Source organism: Quercus lobata, chromosome 4 (assembly GCF_001633185.2).
Source record: "Quercus lobata isolate SW786 chromosome 4, ValleyOak3.0 Primary Assembly, whole genome shotgun sequence".
Classification (NCBI taxonomy): Eukaryota; Viridiplantae; Streptophyta; class Magnoliopsida; order Fagales; family Fagaceae; genus Quercus; species Quercus lobata.
The window spans coordinates 21,368,188-21,384,869 of NC_044907.1; the positions used below are offsets into that span (position 1 = coordinate 21,368,188).

At 30.4% G+C, this 16,682-nt stretch overlaps 3 protein-coding genes across 6 annotated transcripts in view; all 3 read right to left on the reverse strand.

Moving 5' to 3' along the window:
* Positions 1-16,682, reverse strand: part of LOC115983794 (putative disease resistance protein RGA3) — an 82,472-nt gene that overhangs the window by 41,856 nt on the left and 23,934 nt on the right. The gene's annotated exons all lie outside the window — the stretch shown is intronic.
* Positions 1-16,682, reverse strand: part of LOC115983804 (putative disease resistance protein RGA3) — a 69,503-nt gene that overhangs the window by 17,940 nt on the left and 34,881 nt on the right. The gene's annotated exons all lie outside the window — the stretch shown is intronic.
* LOC115984831 lies at positions 1,656-3,584 on the reverse strand. Its single transcript, XM_031107829.1, has one exon. The coding sequence runs from the start codon at positions 3,582-3,584 to the stop codon at positions 1,656-1,658; it is 1,929 nt and encodes a 642-aa protein (XP_030963689.1).

Here is a 16,682-nt window from a genome sequence, read left to right on the forward strand (position 1 = left end):
TAATGACAAATTCCTTAAGAAGATATACAACCAATTTTGCAATAAAAAGTATCTCCCCTTAACATCATTAGTAGCCCAAGGTATGAGACATTTTAACCTGAAATAAAAAGAATAAACCAATATAAAGGTGAACTAAAGTAGATGACAAAAATGTGTACAAAATAGTTTTAACATCCAAGTAAAATTTTAACATTTTTATTTTTCAAAAATACCATAGTTGAGAAGATATGAAAGCTTTATGTATTTAACAAAACTTAACCTGCATCAAAACTCAACTTAATCTGCATCCCTAAGATCTCCAATAGATTCATCATTGCTAGATAAATCTTTTTCCTGATCTGAGCTTGAAACATCGTCATCACTATATGTTTCTTCTTCATTGTTGGAATCTGTATCCCATTCCTCATTAAACAAATCATCATTGATGAACATACTTTCATCAAGTTGCACATATACATCATCAACAGGTATGAAGTCCTCCAAATCTATTGCTGGCACACCATCTCTATGTAACAAAGTTAAGTCTTCATCATTTTCTTGTTGAACAGTTGCATTAACCCCAATGCATTCACTTTCTTGGTATACCGCATCACCATTATCTTCTTCATTTTCTTCATGCACTTTCTCTGTGTCTGTAGGAATATCATACATGTTTCTATACGTCATATATTGCACCACTCGCCAACTACTACCCAATTTGGTATCATTCAGGTAAAAAACTTGTGAAGCTTGGCATGCTAGGATAAATGGGTCAGAATGATACCATGTACGAGATGTATTCACACTTGTACAATGCTCATCCCTTTGCATTCCTGTTCCATCCCTAGTGTCCCACCAATCACACTCAAATAAATATACACGATTATTGCCTATATAGGTTAGCTCCAAAACATTCCTCAACAAAGACACCGCTATTTTGAGTACGACGAGTATGTTCACGGTCTTTTGTGTGGAACCTAACACCATTCACAATGCAACCTTGGTAAACTGCAACTAGAGCATCAGATCCGCATGCAAGACTATATAATTCTTTCGACACATTTGTCACATTACTCCCACATATATGATCTTTAAACCAATTTTTGAATTCAACTTCATGCTTATGATCAATGTCAATGATGCCTTCTCCCTGGATCTCCAAATAATGCTCACTACACTATAAATACGTAAAAACACTTCATTTTATGTTCAAGTAACATGAAAATTCTCTTTAAAAAAAAATCAATGGATCTTCAGATAACACTTACTACATAATAAAAACATATAAGCACTTCATTTTATTGCTAAGTAATATGTAAATTGAAAAAAAAAAATCAATGAAACACTTACGTTTTATACGAATCAATTTCTGAGCAATTGCTAAGTACATACCATCGAGCCCGTGTGAGATGCGTATCATCAAGTCTTACATATTTTGCTGCTCCTAAAGGACGTACTGATTGTGAAAAAACAGACAAGCCTACATCCCTTTCCCCCTGACACCTATCGCTATTCCGCTCCTCATAACTCCATACTGTCTCAATCTCACGAAGATACATGGAGCAAAATGTCAAACATTCAATAGATAAATATCCCTCAGCAATTGACCCTTCTGGACGTGCTCTGTTTCGCACAAACCGCTTTAATTTACCAAGAAACCTTTCAATTGGATACATCTAACGAAATTGAACAGGACTTGCAAGCTCTGCCTCTCGAGGTAAATAAAGAGCTAGATGTACCATTATATCGAAAAAAGCAGGTGGAAATATCATTTCCATTTTGCATAAAATCACAACAATGTCTTCCTTCATTTGATTTAAGACATCTAACTTCAATGTTCGTGAACACAAGTCCTTAAAAAATAAACACAATTCAGTCAATGTTGTACGTATATTATCATTGAAATATCCACGAATTGCAACAGGAAGTAATCGTTGTAAGAGTACATGAAGATCATGACTTTTCATTCCTGAAATCGTACCCTCATTGGTGTTCACACATCTACTAATGTTAGATGCATACCCATCAGGAAACTTTACATTTTTTAGCCAATCACAGAATCTTGTATTCTCAACTTTTGTCAATGTATACTTTGCTTGTGGCATTTTTGTAGATGTACCAATTTTCTGTAAGTGCAAATCTTTACGTATGCCCATATCTTCTAAATCCTTTCGTGCTTTAGAAGTGTCTTTATTTTTCCCTTTTCCACTATCATACATCAGTGTACCTAAGACACTGTCACATATATTCTTCTCAATATGCATGACATCTAAGTTATGTCTCAGTTTTAGTGTTGACCAATAAGGTAACTCAAAAAAAATACTTTTCTTTGTCCAATTCAACTCGATCTTTGTGCGCTTTCTTTTTCTTGTAGCTTCATCATCTCCAAATTGCACTTTTGGAACATTCATTAGTTGTTGTAACAGTTGATCTCCTGATAATTCATTAGGAGCTATCCTATGCTCTTCAGTTCCATCAAAAAATTCTTTTTTCTGGCCCCAATTATGCTCCTGAGGTAAGAATCGATGATGACCCATGTAACACAATTTGTGGCTAGACTTCAAATAACTCGACTCTGTATTCTCATTACATATGGGACATGCTAACTTTCCCTTGGTAGACCACCCAGATAAGTTCGCATATGCAGGAAAATCATTTATAGTCCATAATAACGCTGCATGCAACTTAAATGAATGTTGCTTTGATGAGTCATACGTCTTGATGCCTTCATTCCATAATTCTTTTAAATCATCCACTAACGACTGCAAGTACACATCAATTTTGTTTCCAGGTGCCTTACGTCCAGGAATAAGTAAGGACAAAATCATATATGGATCCTTCATACACCTCCATGGAGGTAAATTATACGGCATAAGTACTACTGGCCACATGCTATATGATGTACTCATGTTACCAAATGGATTAAACCCATCGCTTGCTAAACCAAGTCGCACATTGCGGGAATCTGCAGCAAACCAAGCATGTTTTTTATCAAACTCTTTCCACACTATTGAATCGGCAGGATGTCTAAGGTAATCTCCATCTTCAAGTCGCTCATCTTTGTGCCACCTCATGTCTTTAGCTAAATCTTTTGACATAAACAATCGCTGCAACCTTGGTTTAATTGGAAAATACCTTAAGACCTTCCAAGGAATTTTTTTACCTTTACCATTGTCCTCTTTCCATCTTGAAGTATGACATTTTCGGCATTCTTCTTTATCAGCATGTTCCTTCCAAAAAAGTGTACATACATTTTTGCATACATGTATCAACTCATAGCTAAAACCCAAGTCTCGCCTAAACTGCTTCGCTTCATAATATGATTTTGGCAATGACTCCCCATCTGGGAGTGCCTGCTTTATCAAGTCAATCATCAAATCAAACGACTTATCACTCCAATTGCAAAGTGTCTTTATATGAAGCAGCTTCATACAAAAAGAGAGTTTAGAAAACTTTTTACAACCTGGATAAAGCTCACATTGGGCATCTTCCCACAACTGATCAAAAGGTCTTGCTTTGTGATCATTGTTTGATGGACCTGGAGAAGTGGAGGATTCACCTATATTTGCATCTGGAAATGTCCCCCTATAAATGTCATCTAACATTTCTCCAACGTCATCAATGTCCTCTGCTTGTGAATTATTATCATTATGCTCAACTTGCACATGTTTAAAAAATGGATCTTCTTCCCCATGAAATATCCATTCAGTGTAATTCAAATCAAATCTATTCAAAATTAAATGAGTCTCCACCGCGTCTATATGTTGATAATATCAATTTGTGCATTTACGACATGGACACTTAATCCTACCAACTCGATCCGCATGACCACGTGCCATGTTAATGAACTGCTTAACACCTTCACTATATCGTGTACTAGTTCTATCAGTTTCATGCATCCAACTTTTATCCATCTTGATGTCCCTATCATAATTTCAACAAACACATTCTTACTGGAAATGAAGTGGGTCGATGAGTTAAACAAGTTCTCTATTATGATGTCTCTATCATAATTCATAAATATAAAAGAAGTGAACTACTTACCAAGTATAACCCAATTTTCTTCAGAAATAAAATCAATTAAAAAATATAAAAAAAATTGCTTGTTATTGAAACAACAATAATCATAATAGACTATTTTCAACTAATCCAATCAATTCATTGTACAAGACTACAAGTGCCTCAAAAACAAATTAATATTTTTTTGATAAGTAAAAATAATAATTATAATGAATATGTACATTGTACATACTAAATTTATAAAATTTCATGGTGACAGCCATAGTTTCAAAACCAGACCTGATCAGTTGATTCAACTAGTTTAGCCAAACCTATACGAATCAACTAGTTTAGCCATAACTATACCAAACCAATGATTACCCTAAAACTGAAAAAATTCAAAAATTAGTCAAAATTAGTAAATAGGAGGTTCAATCTCCAAAACTGTGTACCAAATAAATAACTATTGCACAATGAAAATGTATAGAAAAAAAAGTTAAGAAGGTAAAAAGTAAAAGATTAAAATTTTTATTAATCTAAGAACTGATATTAAAAAAGTGAATATTTTATTTTCTAAAAAAAAGAGTAAATATTTTAATTTTTAATTTCAATATTTAAAAAATTATTAGACCGTCGGCATTGTAATTATTGAGGAATAAAATCATTACTTCATAGGCATTAAAGTTGAAATATTTCTCCCTTTTTTGCTTTTGCACCAACGAGAGGTCTGGACTCAAGGCTCAAATGAACCTATACCAAAAGGTTGGTAAGATGAATAAATTTAATTTATCATTATTTTGACATTATTAATAATCATTATCTGAACTGAAACGGAACCAGTGAACTAGATTTATTAACAATGAAAGATAAAAGGCATTAGCAACCAAACAAAAGTATTTTGGGTGGGCCAGAAGCCAGATCAATAGATCGCTTCAACTAAATTGTATCCATCGTTGCATGTAAAAAGCTTTGCGCAACATATGACTCCCCACCTCCACAAAAAAATTATAATAAAAATGTAAATGTCAATTTGAATGCCTACCCGTTTCAAGACTCCACACAACCTCCCCAACTAACAAGGAAGAATAATTCTCCTCTAAAAAAACAAGGAAGAATATTACTCCTATTAAAAAATTAATAAGTCTAAATATAGGACAAATTTCATATTCAAAACTGTGCATGAGACTTTTATCTTGTATGGCTTCTTGTTCATCAAAAAAAAGTCTTGTATGGCTTCTAAATTAGTATAAAAAATAAAGAATAACTCGTCTTCTTTACTTTTTTTTTTTTTTATATATATATTTTTTTCAATTATAGAAGTAATAGATTGTGATATCTGCGTCAATGGAAATGATGTTTAGAGTCCAAATCAATTTCACAATTATCTGTCTATTCTTTTTATATAAGATTATATCAAACCTTATTCAATATGAAAAACAATTATTACGTCATAGAGAATAGCTTATTTTAGAAAATAAGGATTATCTTCAATTCAAACAAAAAAAAAAATCATCAATGACTAAAACATTTTTAGCTAACAAATTAGTTGAGCAATTGTATTGTTTACCTACATGGGAGATATGAACATGACGAAATTCATCCATAAAAGACAACATATTGTAAACAATTGAAGCAAACTAAACGTAAGAGGGGTAAAATGTCTGGGAAATAATGAGCGAGTCATCTTCAATAACGAGCGAGTCATCTCCAAAATTAACTATTTTAGGTCTACTTTATGTTAATTTTAGGATTAGAAATAAACAAATATCAATATATTTGACAATATTTCAGAAACAAAATCAAAAATAATAATAAATATAAGACAGTCCAATTAGTGTAATTGAACTCTCTTCAACCACAAAATAACTATAGAGATAAAAACAATACGAATATCTAACCTTTACACGCTTTGTAGCGACAACCCAATTACGTTTTCCAAATCGCTAACCTGCAAAATACAACAGAAAAAAAACACTCTCAATGCTCAATTATGTTTCCCAATTACGAATTCAAGGGTTGAAGGCAAAGAAGCCGAAGGAAATAAACAGACCAAACTGTTCAACATTGAGAGTGTACCTGATCGACGCCAGAGTCTATGACAATTGAATGGATATTTCGAACTTGTTCAAACAGTGATAGAAGAGGAAGGTTCTCTTTTCTTTTCTTTTTTGCATTCACTCACCGGTGTGATTAGTGAAACCCTAGAAATTGAAATTAAAATGGGAATTGAATCTGAGGGGTGGGATTGGAAATCTGTGGAAATTGAAAGCTGTAGAATTGAGATTTAAGAAGATCTGGAAAGGGTGTAGTCTGTGTAGAAAATTTGAGAAGAGGAAGACGAACACCCAAAGCGTGTAGGTTAGATAGTTGCAGACTATATTGGAATCAAAAAAAGCTATATGGACCCTATTGTTGATAACACATGAATCCCACAACAAAATAGGTACAGACTATGTAAACAGTAAATGCATGTAAGTGTGTGGATGGTGAAGAAGTTTATTCAAAATTTCAGAAGGAGGTGTCATGAATATATGAAACTGTCTTCTTGATAGAAATTTCAAAAAATAATAATAATAATAAATTATATGATAGGCAAACAGGTCTGATCGGATTTAAGTCGATTAATAATTGTTAAATATTAGAATTTGATGCATCATGTTAAATATGTTAGTATGGATGCGGAAGCGAAAGCATGAAGTATAGAACATAATAAACCCTAGAGGGTTACATTAATAATATATTATAGTGTAGTTCAAATTTTGTGTCATTTACAATGAATCATAACATGTGTATATATAGTAGACTAAACCCTAGACTAATAGACTTCACGTACAAGTAGGAGTTTTTGTATCCAAGTTTCACTAATATTTCATTTTTTATTGATTAAAAAAAGAAATAAAAAATAATTTATAATACAGAATTATAATTTGACTAAAATAAAATTTTAAGTATAAAATAATCTCAACTTTACCAGATGATATGGTTAGTTTATATTCTAAACTTGTAAAATTTAAATTTATTTATCAATAACTCAATAAATGAGTGCTAACACAAAATAAATTATTCTAAATTCATACTTTTTATTATGATAATTTTTATGTGGATATTTAGATTTGCTTAAAATTATTATTATTCAATAAAGGATAATTAATGAAAATATATCAGACAAATATAAATTAAATAAACTGGTTCAAATATAAAAAATTGAAAATTGGTACAAATTGAAAAGTCATACAACTAATTAAAATATATAAAAAAAATTATAACATTTTTTGATAATAAAAATTATAACATAATAACAAAAGTGCCACGTGATAGTTGCTGACTTTATCCCTTTCCAAAAATAAAAGTCGCAGACCATATTGGAATCAAAAAAAGCTATGAACTCTCATGTTAATAACACGACAAAATAGATCGTAAACCGTAAAGTGTAAAGGCTGAAAAAAGTCTGCAGCCTGTATTGGAATAAAAAACAGCCTATATTGGAATAAAAAAAAAAGTCTGCAGCCTATATTGGAATAAAAAAAAAAAAAAAAAGCTATGGACCCTCTTGTTAATAACACAACAAGATAGGTATTGACTGTGTGAACGATTTACGTACTGATCATTCAACGTATCTTACTGTTCATCTACGGTGGAAATATGGCTAGGCACTTGTCTTTTTTTTTAGTTTCGAACAGTAATTATAGTATTAGGCGGCATTGTAGCTACAGTAGTTACAGCTTTTTTCCTCCCGTTTGTTTTTTTTTTTTTTTTTTTTTTTTTTTTTTTTTTATATATCGTTATTCTGATATAACAAATTTCACAATATTTTCATAATTATTAAGATGTCAATTTTTATAAGTCAAAATAAAATAATAAAATATAAATATTTTGTAAAAATTTTGTGACACTTGTTAATTAAATCTGTAAAAATTACAGTACTTTTGTGGCACTGTAGCTACATTTTTTTTTTCCTTCAATCTTCCATTTATAGTTTTTTTTCTTTTAAATATTTATAGGAACCCATATATATATTCTTATACTGACACAATAAATTTCACAATATTTCATAATTATTGAGGTGTTAATTTCATATAAATCAAAATAAAATAATAAAATATGAAACTGTGACCAACTACAACTGAAAATAAATATTTTATAAAAATATTGTGACACTTGTGGGGGTAAATATATAAAAACTACAGTATATGGTTTGTTTAATATGTATTGTTCAATTTATATATATATATATATATATTTTGTGCTCTTTTTTCTATAATATTTTTACACGGTTCATACAGGGGTTTTTACTTTTTTTCTCTTTTCCTTTTGCTGGGGTCGTGTTACTGTGTTAATCATTTACAAAGTGGAAGTGGTAAACTGAGGGTATGTGAGTGTGAACGCAGTTAGCAGCTGTAGTAAGCAGTAGTGTGAAACCAACATTTCTAAATTCCTAAATCACTAGCGGCTAAAATTAAAAACTTTATAACTTTTATAGGATTTGAATGAATCAACCAACCTTTTCTTTTTATCAGAAATGAATCGAGCTGCTGAGTCCAGCTCAAACTTCAGTTTATGATTAGCAAATGTTAATCATGCCTCAAATATAAAATTAACATGTTCATAAATAAATTACCATCATCTTGATTTTTTATGTCTTTTTATTTTTATTTTTTTATCATAGCATGATGCTAGATTTAAGTATATATTTATGTATATCGGTTTCTAAAAATATATATATATATATTTATGTATATCGGTTTCTTAAATATATTTAAAATTGAAAAAATTGTTATTTATAAGTAAAAAAAAATGACAACTCAAATGATATAGCTATTAGCTAGTAAGAAATCGTGTACATCAAATACAGAATATTTGTCGTATCTAAAAAATAGAGAATATTTGTTTTTAGCAAGACAACAATACTAAAATAGCTGTGGATGTGTCTTGCTTAGAATATTGATATATCAACATATGGTAATCCATGAGGGTTATCTCGTTGAGCACTTTCCTAGTAATTGTCCTTTTAATGGTGGTAGCATCACACAAAAAAATGTGCAATTTATATGTGGTCAGGTCAGCACAAAAAAAAAAGGTCAGCATCAACAAAGCACGGAACCATGAATTCCACCACAGCTAGCCTCTATAATTAGGACCAAAGAAAAAAAAAATTATGACCAAAGAAAACGTTGTTTTTTATTCAAAAACTTTAGATTGCTTTTTCTACTGTTTTTTTTTTTCTTCAAAAACTTTAGACTGCTTTTTCTACTTTTTTTTTTTTTTTTTTTTCTTTTCGATGGTGTCTTGTCAATATTAATCATTTACAAGGTGTGAGTGTGAATGCAGCAGCATCAAGCAATAATGAAACAATATTTCTAAATTCCAAAAGCACTAGGGGCTAAAAAGAAAAGTTAAAACTTTTTTTTATAATTTTTGTAGTACTTCTAGGATTTAAATGAATAGAGCCATTTTTCTTTTTATCAGAAATTAATCAAAGCTGTTAGAGTCCAGCTCAAACTTAACCTTATTTTAATCTAAAGAGAGTTCAAATATAACAAACATGTTCATAATAACATTATGCTTGATTTTTTCCTTTTTATCAAAGTATGACACTTGATTTAAGTAAATATTTATGTTTATAGGTTTCTCAGAAAAAAAAAAAAAGTATTTATGTATATACAATTATACATGCATAAAATCAACTTAAATATATTTAAGATTTAATTGAATAAGTGTATAAACAAGTTCATAAGGTCTCACAAAATTCTTTTAGCCATTTTTATAAATTGTTGATTTGGAGAGTAATTATTTGTAAGTAAATAACTGAAGATATTAGTGGGCTCCAATGATAACTAGTAAAAAATTGAATGCATCGAAGATAGATTATTTGTTTTTAGCATGATAACAATACTAAGGTTTTGAAAGATAATGAGAATATAGATTGTTAAATTACCAATTGTATCTAAAGTTTAAACTGTTTGAAAGTGGTGAACCTAATCACTCCCCCTCACGTGTGAGCCTAAACTCCCCTTAATTATATGATAAATTAGTAATTTACAATCTCATTAAAGTGGTTTGAGAGTGAGGTAGATTTATTCCTTTTAAGTAGCTATATCATACTAGGCCATATGAGATTACAAGGATTTAATTGAGGTGAGGTGGTTGATTACTCTAAGAAAGCATTAGACTAGAACAATATCAAATGTGAACAAATTTGCATTGCAGTAGATGTGGAAGTTGCTCTGCCAAATACCACAGTTTTTAATAACCTGAAAGTAGTGAAAATGAGTTATCAGTTGGTGCATGAGTTACTTGGTGCTAAATATACCACATCTCTTTTAGTGAATATTGCTAACAGGAAAATTAAGAAAATCTCAGGTATCTTAAATTAGATTTTTCCAACTAGTGACAACATGTAAAATTTTAAGCTTGAATTTTTTGAATTTTCCCTATAAAAAAAAACTGAAACTATGACATTGGATAACACTTTTTTGCATCATTGAAAAACACTACATTCTTCCCACCCACTTCCATGTGTAAGATGTTAAGGCAAACAGAAAAGTCCTTGGGATTATTCCCACCACTTTGACATTGGATAATACTTTTTTGCATCACTGAAAAACACTAGTTAAAACTTTTATGATTTAAATGAATAGAGCTAATTTTTCTTTTTATCAGAATTGAATTAAAGAAGATAGAATATTTGTTTTTAGCAGGACAGCAATACTAAAGGTTTTTTTGAAAGATAAAGAGAATATTTTTACCCAATTGCTACACAATTGCTCCTTCCGAAATATTGGATATTTAGATGTGTTTGTGGAGCACCGAAAGAGATACAGCTAGCCTCAATAATTATGCCCAGAGAAAAAGTTGGTTTTTATTCTATAACTTTAGACTGCTTTTTCTCTTTTCCTTTTGCTGGGGTCGTGTTACTGTGTTAATCATTTACAAAGTGGAAGTGGGAAACTGAGGGTATGTGAGTGTGAACGCAGTTAGCAGCTGTAGCAAGCAGTAGTGTGAAAACAACATTTCTAAATTCCTAAATCAATAGCGGCTAAAATTAAAAACTTTATAACTTTTATAGGATTTGAATGAATCAACCAACCTTTTCTTTTTATCAGAAATGAATCGAGCTGTTGAGTCAAGCTCAAACTTCAGTTTATGATTAGCAACTGTTAAGCATGCCTCGAATATAATAATTAACATGTTCATAAATAAATTAACATCATGCTCCATTTTTTATGTCTTTTATTTTTTATTTTTTTATCATAGCATGATGCTAGATTTAAGTATATATTTATGTATATAGGTTTCTAAATATATATATATATATATTTATGTTTATACATGCATAAAAATCTTCTTAAATATATTTAAAATTTAAAAAATTGTTATTTATAAGTAAAAAAAATGACAACTCAAATGATATAGCTATTAGCTAGTAAGAAATCGTGTACATCAAATAAAGAATATTTGTTTTTTAGCAAGACAACAATACTAAAATAGTTGTGGATATGTCTTGCTTAGAATATCGATACTGACATATAGTAATCCATGAGGGTTATCTCGTTGAGCACTTTCATAGTAATTGTCCTTTTAATGGTGGTAGCATCACACAAAAAAATGTGCAATTTATATGTGGTCAGGTCAGCACAAAAAAAAGAAAAAAAGTCAGCATCAACAAAGCACGGAACCATGAATTCCACCACAGCTAATCTCAAAAATTACGATCAAAGAAAAAAATAATTATAACCAAAGAAAATGTTGTTTTTTATTCAAAAACTTTAGACTGCTTTTTCTACTTTATTTTTTATGGTGTCATGTCACAAGGTGTGAGTGTGTACGCAGTATTAATTATGACCAAAGAAAATGTTGTTTTTTATTCAAAAACTTTTTCTACTTTTTATTTTTTTTTTCCTTTCCTTTGATGGTGTCCGGTCAGTATTAATCATTTACAAGGTGTGAGTGTGTACGTAGTATTAATTATGACCAAAGAAAATGTTGTTTTTTATTCAAAAACTTTAGACTGCTTTTTCTACTTTATTTTTTATGGTGTCATGTCACAAGGTGTGAGTGTGTACGCAGTATTAATTATGACCAAAGAAAATGTTGTTTTTTATTCAAAAACTTTTTCTACTTTTTATTTTTTTTTTCCTTTCCTTTGATGGTGTCCGGTCAGTATTAATCATTTACAAGGTGTGAGTGTGTACGTAGTATTAATTATGACCAAAGAAAATGTTGTTTTTTATTCAAAAACTTTAGACTGCTTTTTCTACTTTATTTTTTATGGTGTCATGTCACAAGGTGTGAGTGTGTACGCAGTATTAATTATGACCAAAGAAAATGTTGTTTTTTATTCAAAAACTTTTTCTACTTTTTATTTTTTTTTCCTTTCCTTTGATGGTGTCCGGTCAGTATTGATCATTTACAAGGTGTGAGTGTGAACGCAACAGCATCAAGGTGAAACAACATTTCTAAATTCCAAAAGCACCGGCGGGTAAAAAGAAAAGTTAAAACTTTTTTTTTTTATAATTTTTGTAGTATTTCTAGGATTTAAATGAATAGAGCCATTTTTCTTTTTTTCAGAAATTAATCAAAACTGTTGAGTCTAGTTCAAACTTAACCTTATTTTAATCACTTAAAGAGAGTTCAAATATAATAAACATGTTCACAATAACATTATGCTTGATTTTTTTTTTTTTTATCAAAGTATGACATTTGATTTAAGTATATATTTATGTATATAGGTTTCTCATAAAAAAAAGTATTTATGTATATACATACATAAAATCAACTTAAATATATTTAAGATTTAATTGAATAAGTGTATAAACAAGTTCATAAGGTCTCACAAAATTCTTTTAGCCATTTTTATAAATTGTTGATTTGGAGAGTGATTATTTGTAAGTAAATAACTGAAGATATTAGTGGGCTCAAATGATAACTGATAAAAACTTGAATGCATCAAAGATAGATTATTTGTTTTTAGCATGATAACAATACTAAGGTTTTGAAAGATAATGAGAATATTTTTACCGTCCAATCTATTAACTAACACAGCATTGCATTTTTGCTAATTTTCTACAGAATTGCTTCTTCCACATTCAATCTTTCCCCCATCAGTTTCTCAAAAAAAATCTTTCCCCCATCAATTAATCCCTACTCCACATGTAACTGTTATAATTCTACAGTTACAAAGAGTGAGAGAGAGTGTCTAAGTACGATTGAAGAGCCTTTGTTCTAATTTCTTGTGTTTGTTTGGGAACTTTTGTTCTTGAGAATATAAATTAATAAATAAATTACAATTCATAATTTGTAGAACAATAATTTATACGAGTCTCATCACATGTGCTTTGCACATGCAATGAGGCTATTTTTTTTGTAGTTTTTTTTTTTTTTTTAAAGGAATTTGTGGTAGGTTTTTTTTTTTTTTTTTTTTTTTAGAACATGGGTTAGGTTTTTCTATTTTTTATTTTTTAGGAACATGGGGTAGTTTTGGTTGTGTACATGGGGAAGTGAGAAGTTTTATAGGATATGGGGTAGTTTTATAAACATGGGTATGATTTTTGTTTTTAATTTTTGTCAATTTATTATCTTAACCCCATTTCATATGTTTCAAGAATAATGATAAGTTAATTAAATTAGGGGTATTTTTGACAATAAGAAATGTTTTAACTAACTTTCCAAATCTTTTTAATATATAGAGATAATTATATTTCCCTAAATTTTTATTTACAATTTATTTAATTTTTTGTTGAAACTGTGCTAAAATATACATGTATTTGGAAAAAGTGAGGTTTTAAAAAATTATACATAAAAGAAAATTATTGTATACTCCATCTTACAAAGGGGTGGGTCCCACGCACCATAGGATCTACCCATCCGTGCCAAGGAGGGAGCATACTCTCAGAGTATGCAATAGCAGCCCCATAAGTAAAAGTTAAAAAAAAAAAAGAAAAAGAAAAAGAACTAGCTTATATAAATTGTACCCAAACACACGCAAGAATATAGATTAATAGATTCAAATCTTGCCAACTTAGAAAAGAAAAGAGGAAGGATTCTAGAGAGTAGATAGGATAGAAGCAATTGTCATTAATGCCAAGTCCTCAAAAGAAAGTGAAATTTTGAGGTGAATTGAATAAAGGTGGTTTAATTCACTTTATTATGTACAAATCACTTAAGACTCCCTTCTTTTCTCATGTACTTTGAATTCAATTGTTTTTTTTTTCCATAATAAAAAAAGTTGTGGTCAAAGTTACCTTTTCAATTTAATTAGACATTCTCAGAGTTATTCATTTATTAATGTCATTTGTGGTGATATATTTTACTAATTTTTTTTTGTTTAACAAAAAAAAAAAAATTGGTTTCCTAGCTTGTCAAAAATTATTGTACCATACTTCGTAGCATTCATAAATATTCATTTTAGATATGATTTATTTTATCTTTTTATATATAAATTGATCTTCTTATTACAATGCATATGCTTAAGATTAATTACTGAATATTTAAAATGAATATAATTTTTTATAATTAAGAGAATATAGTTGTTGTTTAGAAGAAAGAGATGGCTTGTTAGGAAAGGAAAATACATGACTTTATAATTATCTTTGTTAATAGTAAAGACACGGAGGTGTTCAGGAAGTTATAAAACCTTAGGTATTTCACACATCATTTATCAACATGTATCAGCTTTGTTTCCTTTTATGGTTGGTGTGATTATGGTTATTTAAACAAACATTGATTATCCTTTTGTTTTTGTACGTTTTTAGACCCCTTAAAATCACAATCAGATTAACCTAGGTAATTAGCCAAGTGATTACTTAGTCAAATTAACAAATCTAGGTTAACACAAATATATCATATCAATGTATAGCAGCAGAAAATAAAAAACACAACGATATGATAACCCAGGAAAACCAAACCGGTAAAAAACCTAGGGAGGATTTAACCTAACTATCCTCAAGGTAAAAAGCAAATCCACTAGAACGAATCGAAATTTTACAATAGTGACTTAGACCACTAACATCCTATTGCTACCTACCAGTAGAAACTTACTAACACGACCACGTGCAAGTTCCGAGACCACATAATCCTTCTTTCTTTGGCCTTTGCAAAACACAAACACCCATATTTGTGACTTTGAGATCCCACTCAAAGGTTTAGCAACACAAACTCTCTTGTTTGTGATTCCAAGACCATCCTTGAAGGTTTAGATCATCAGCACCTTTGATGACTAGAGAAGGCAGCAACTTCTATAATACCAGATCTTCAGATTCTTCAAGTAATAACCCCAGTAGAAGATATGAGAGAGTTTTTTAGAAACAAAACTCTAAATACAAAAGAGGCACTCTCTTCTCTCTCTAAAAAGCCTTATAAAAATGTGCTTAGAGTTTCCTTTATATACTGAGAGAAGTAGATTTGAAACCCTAATCCTTAATAGGATTGAACTGCTGTTTAGGCTTAATTAAAATTTTGTAGATACGACTTTCGATTGATCGAGCATGTCTTTCGATCGATCGAACTAGACAAATTATGAAATCTTCTTCCTGCAACTTGTATGTTCTTGAATCTTGACTTGAATCACCTTGAACATTGTCTAATAATATCTATAGACTCTAAGATCTATATCTTGACAAGTTTGTGTTCACGATTTTCCAATTGTTCTAAACTTTTAGAACCTAACAGTTGTGATGTTCATTTTAATTTTGTTTAGTATGTGAGAGGTTGTAAGTTCAAGACCCACTAGGTTCATGCATAACTCACCCAGGAAAAAAAATTATTTATGTTGTTATTTGTAAAATAAATTGAATGATATAATGGCGTTTGAGATAGATCTATGATTTGAAGGGCAATGTATCTTCGGTGGATACGGTTTTGGATAGAATTGATGTAGAATTTTTACCTTTATGTCTTGTAGTTTCTCTACTCTCTAACTTCAAATGATTGTTTTAATGGCCTTTGTCTTATTTGGCTCTCAATTTACAAGGCAGGCCTTCAGCTCTACCTTAGTTAATTTGAGCATTTGGAGTGCGTGAAAAAGTTGGTGTGTGAAAACCTTCTTACAAGCATTACTTAAAAAAGAAAAAAAGAAAGAAAAAAAAAAGGAACAAATAAAAAGCTCAAACCTTTATATGGGAGTTATTTTCTTGTGTCTCCCAAATGAAATTACCCATGTTTCAACTGGGATCAATGCTTGATCCTCGGAGTGATTTCTGATCGTATGTCTTTAACATATTTACTGTCAATGACTTTACTCCACAAGGACTCCCTCTCCAAAACCATACCTCCATAGCCATTTGAGCAGTAGAGCACCATTAAAACACAACATAATTGATACTTCTGATACCTAAGCCCCCTTGTCGTATTGGCTTACACAGTGTAGACCAATTAACCAGGTGGAATTTGTGTTCTCCATCGTGAACCCCCCCCCCCCCCCCCCCAAAAAAAAAAAAAAATCTTTTCTAGCTTGTTAGCAATACTGACTGGTAGTGGAAAGAGAGATAAGAAATAAGTAGAGAGGCTTGAAAGTGTACTTTTTATTAAGGTGAGGCAACCACCTTTTGAAAGATAAATTTTCTTCCAACCTGCCAACCTCTTCTCCATTTTCTAAATAATCCCATCCCAGATTTTACAAGATTTGTACGGAGCACCAAGATGAGGACCCAGATACTTTATAGGAAGAGTGGAAATCTGAAATCCTACAACCCAAAGTACTAGTCAGA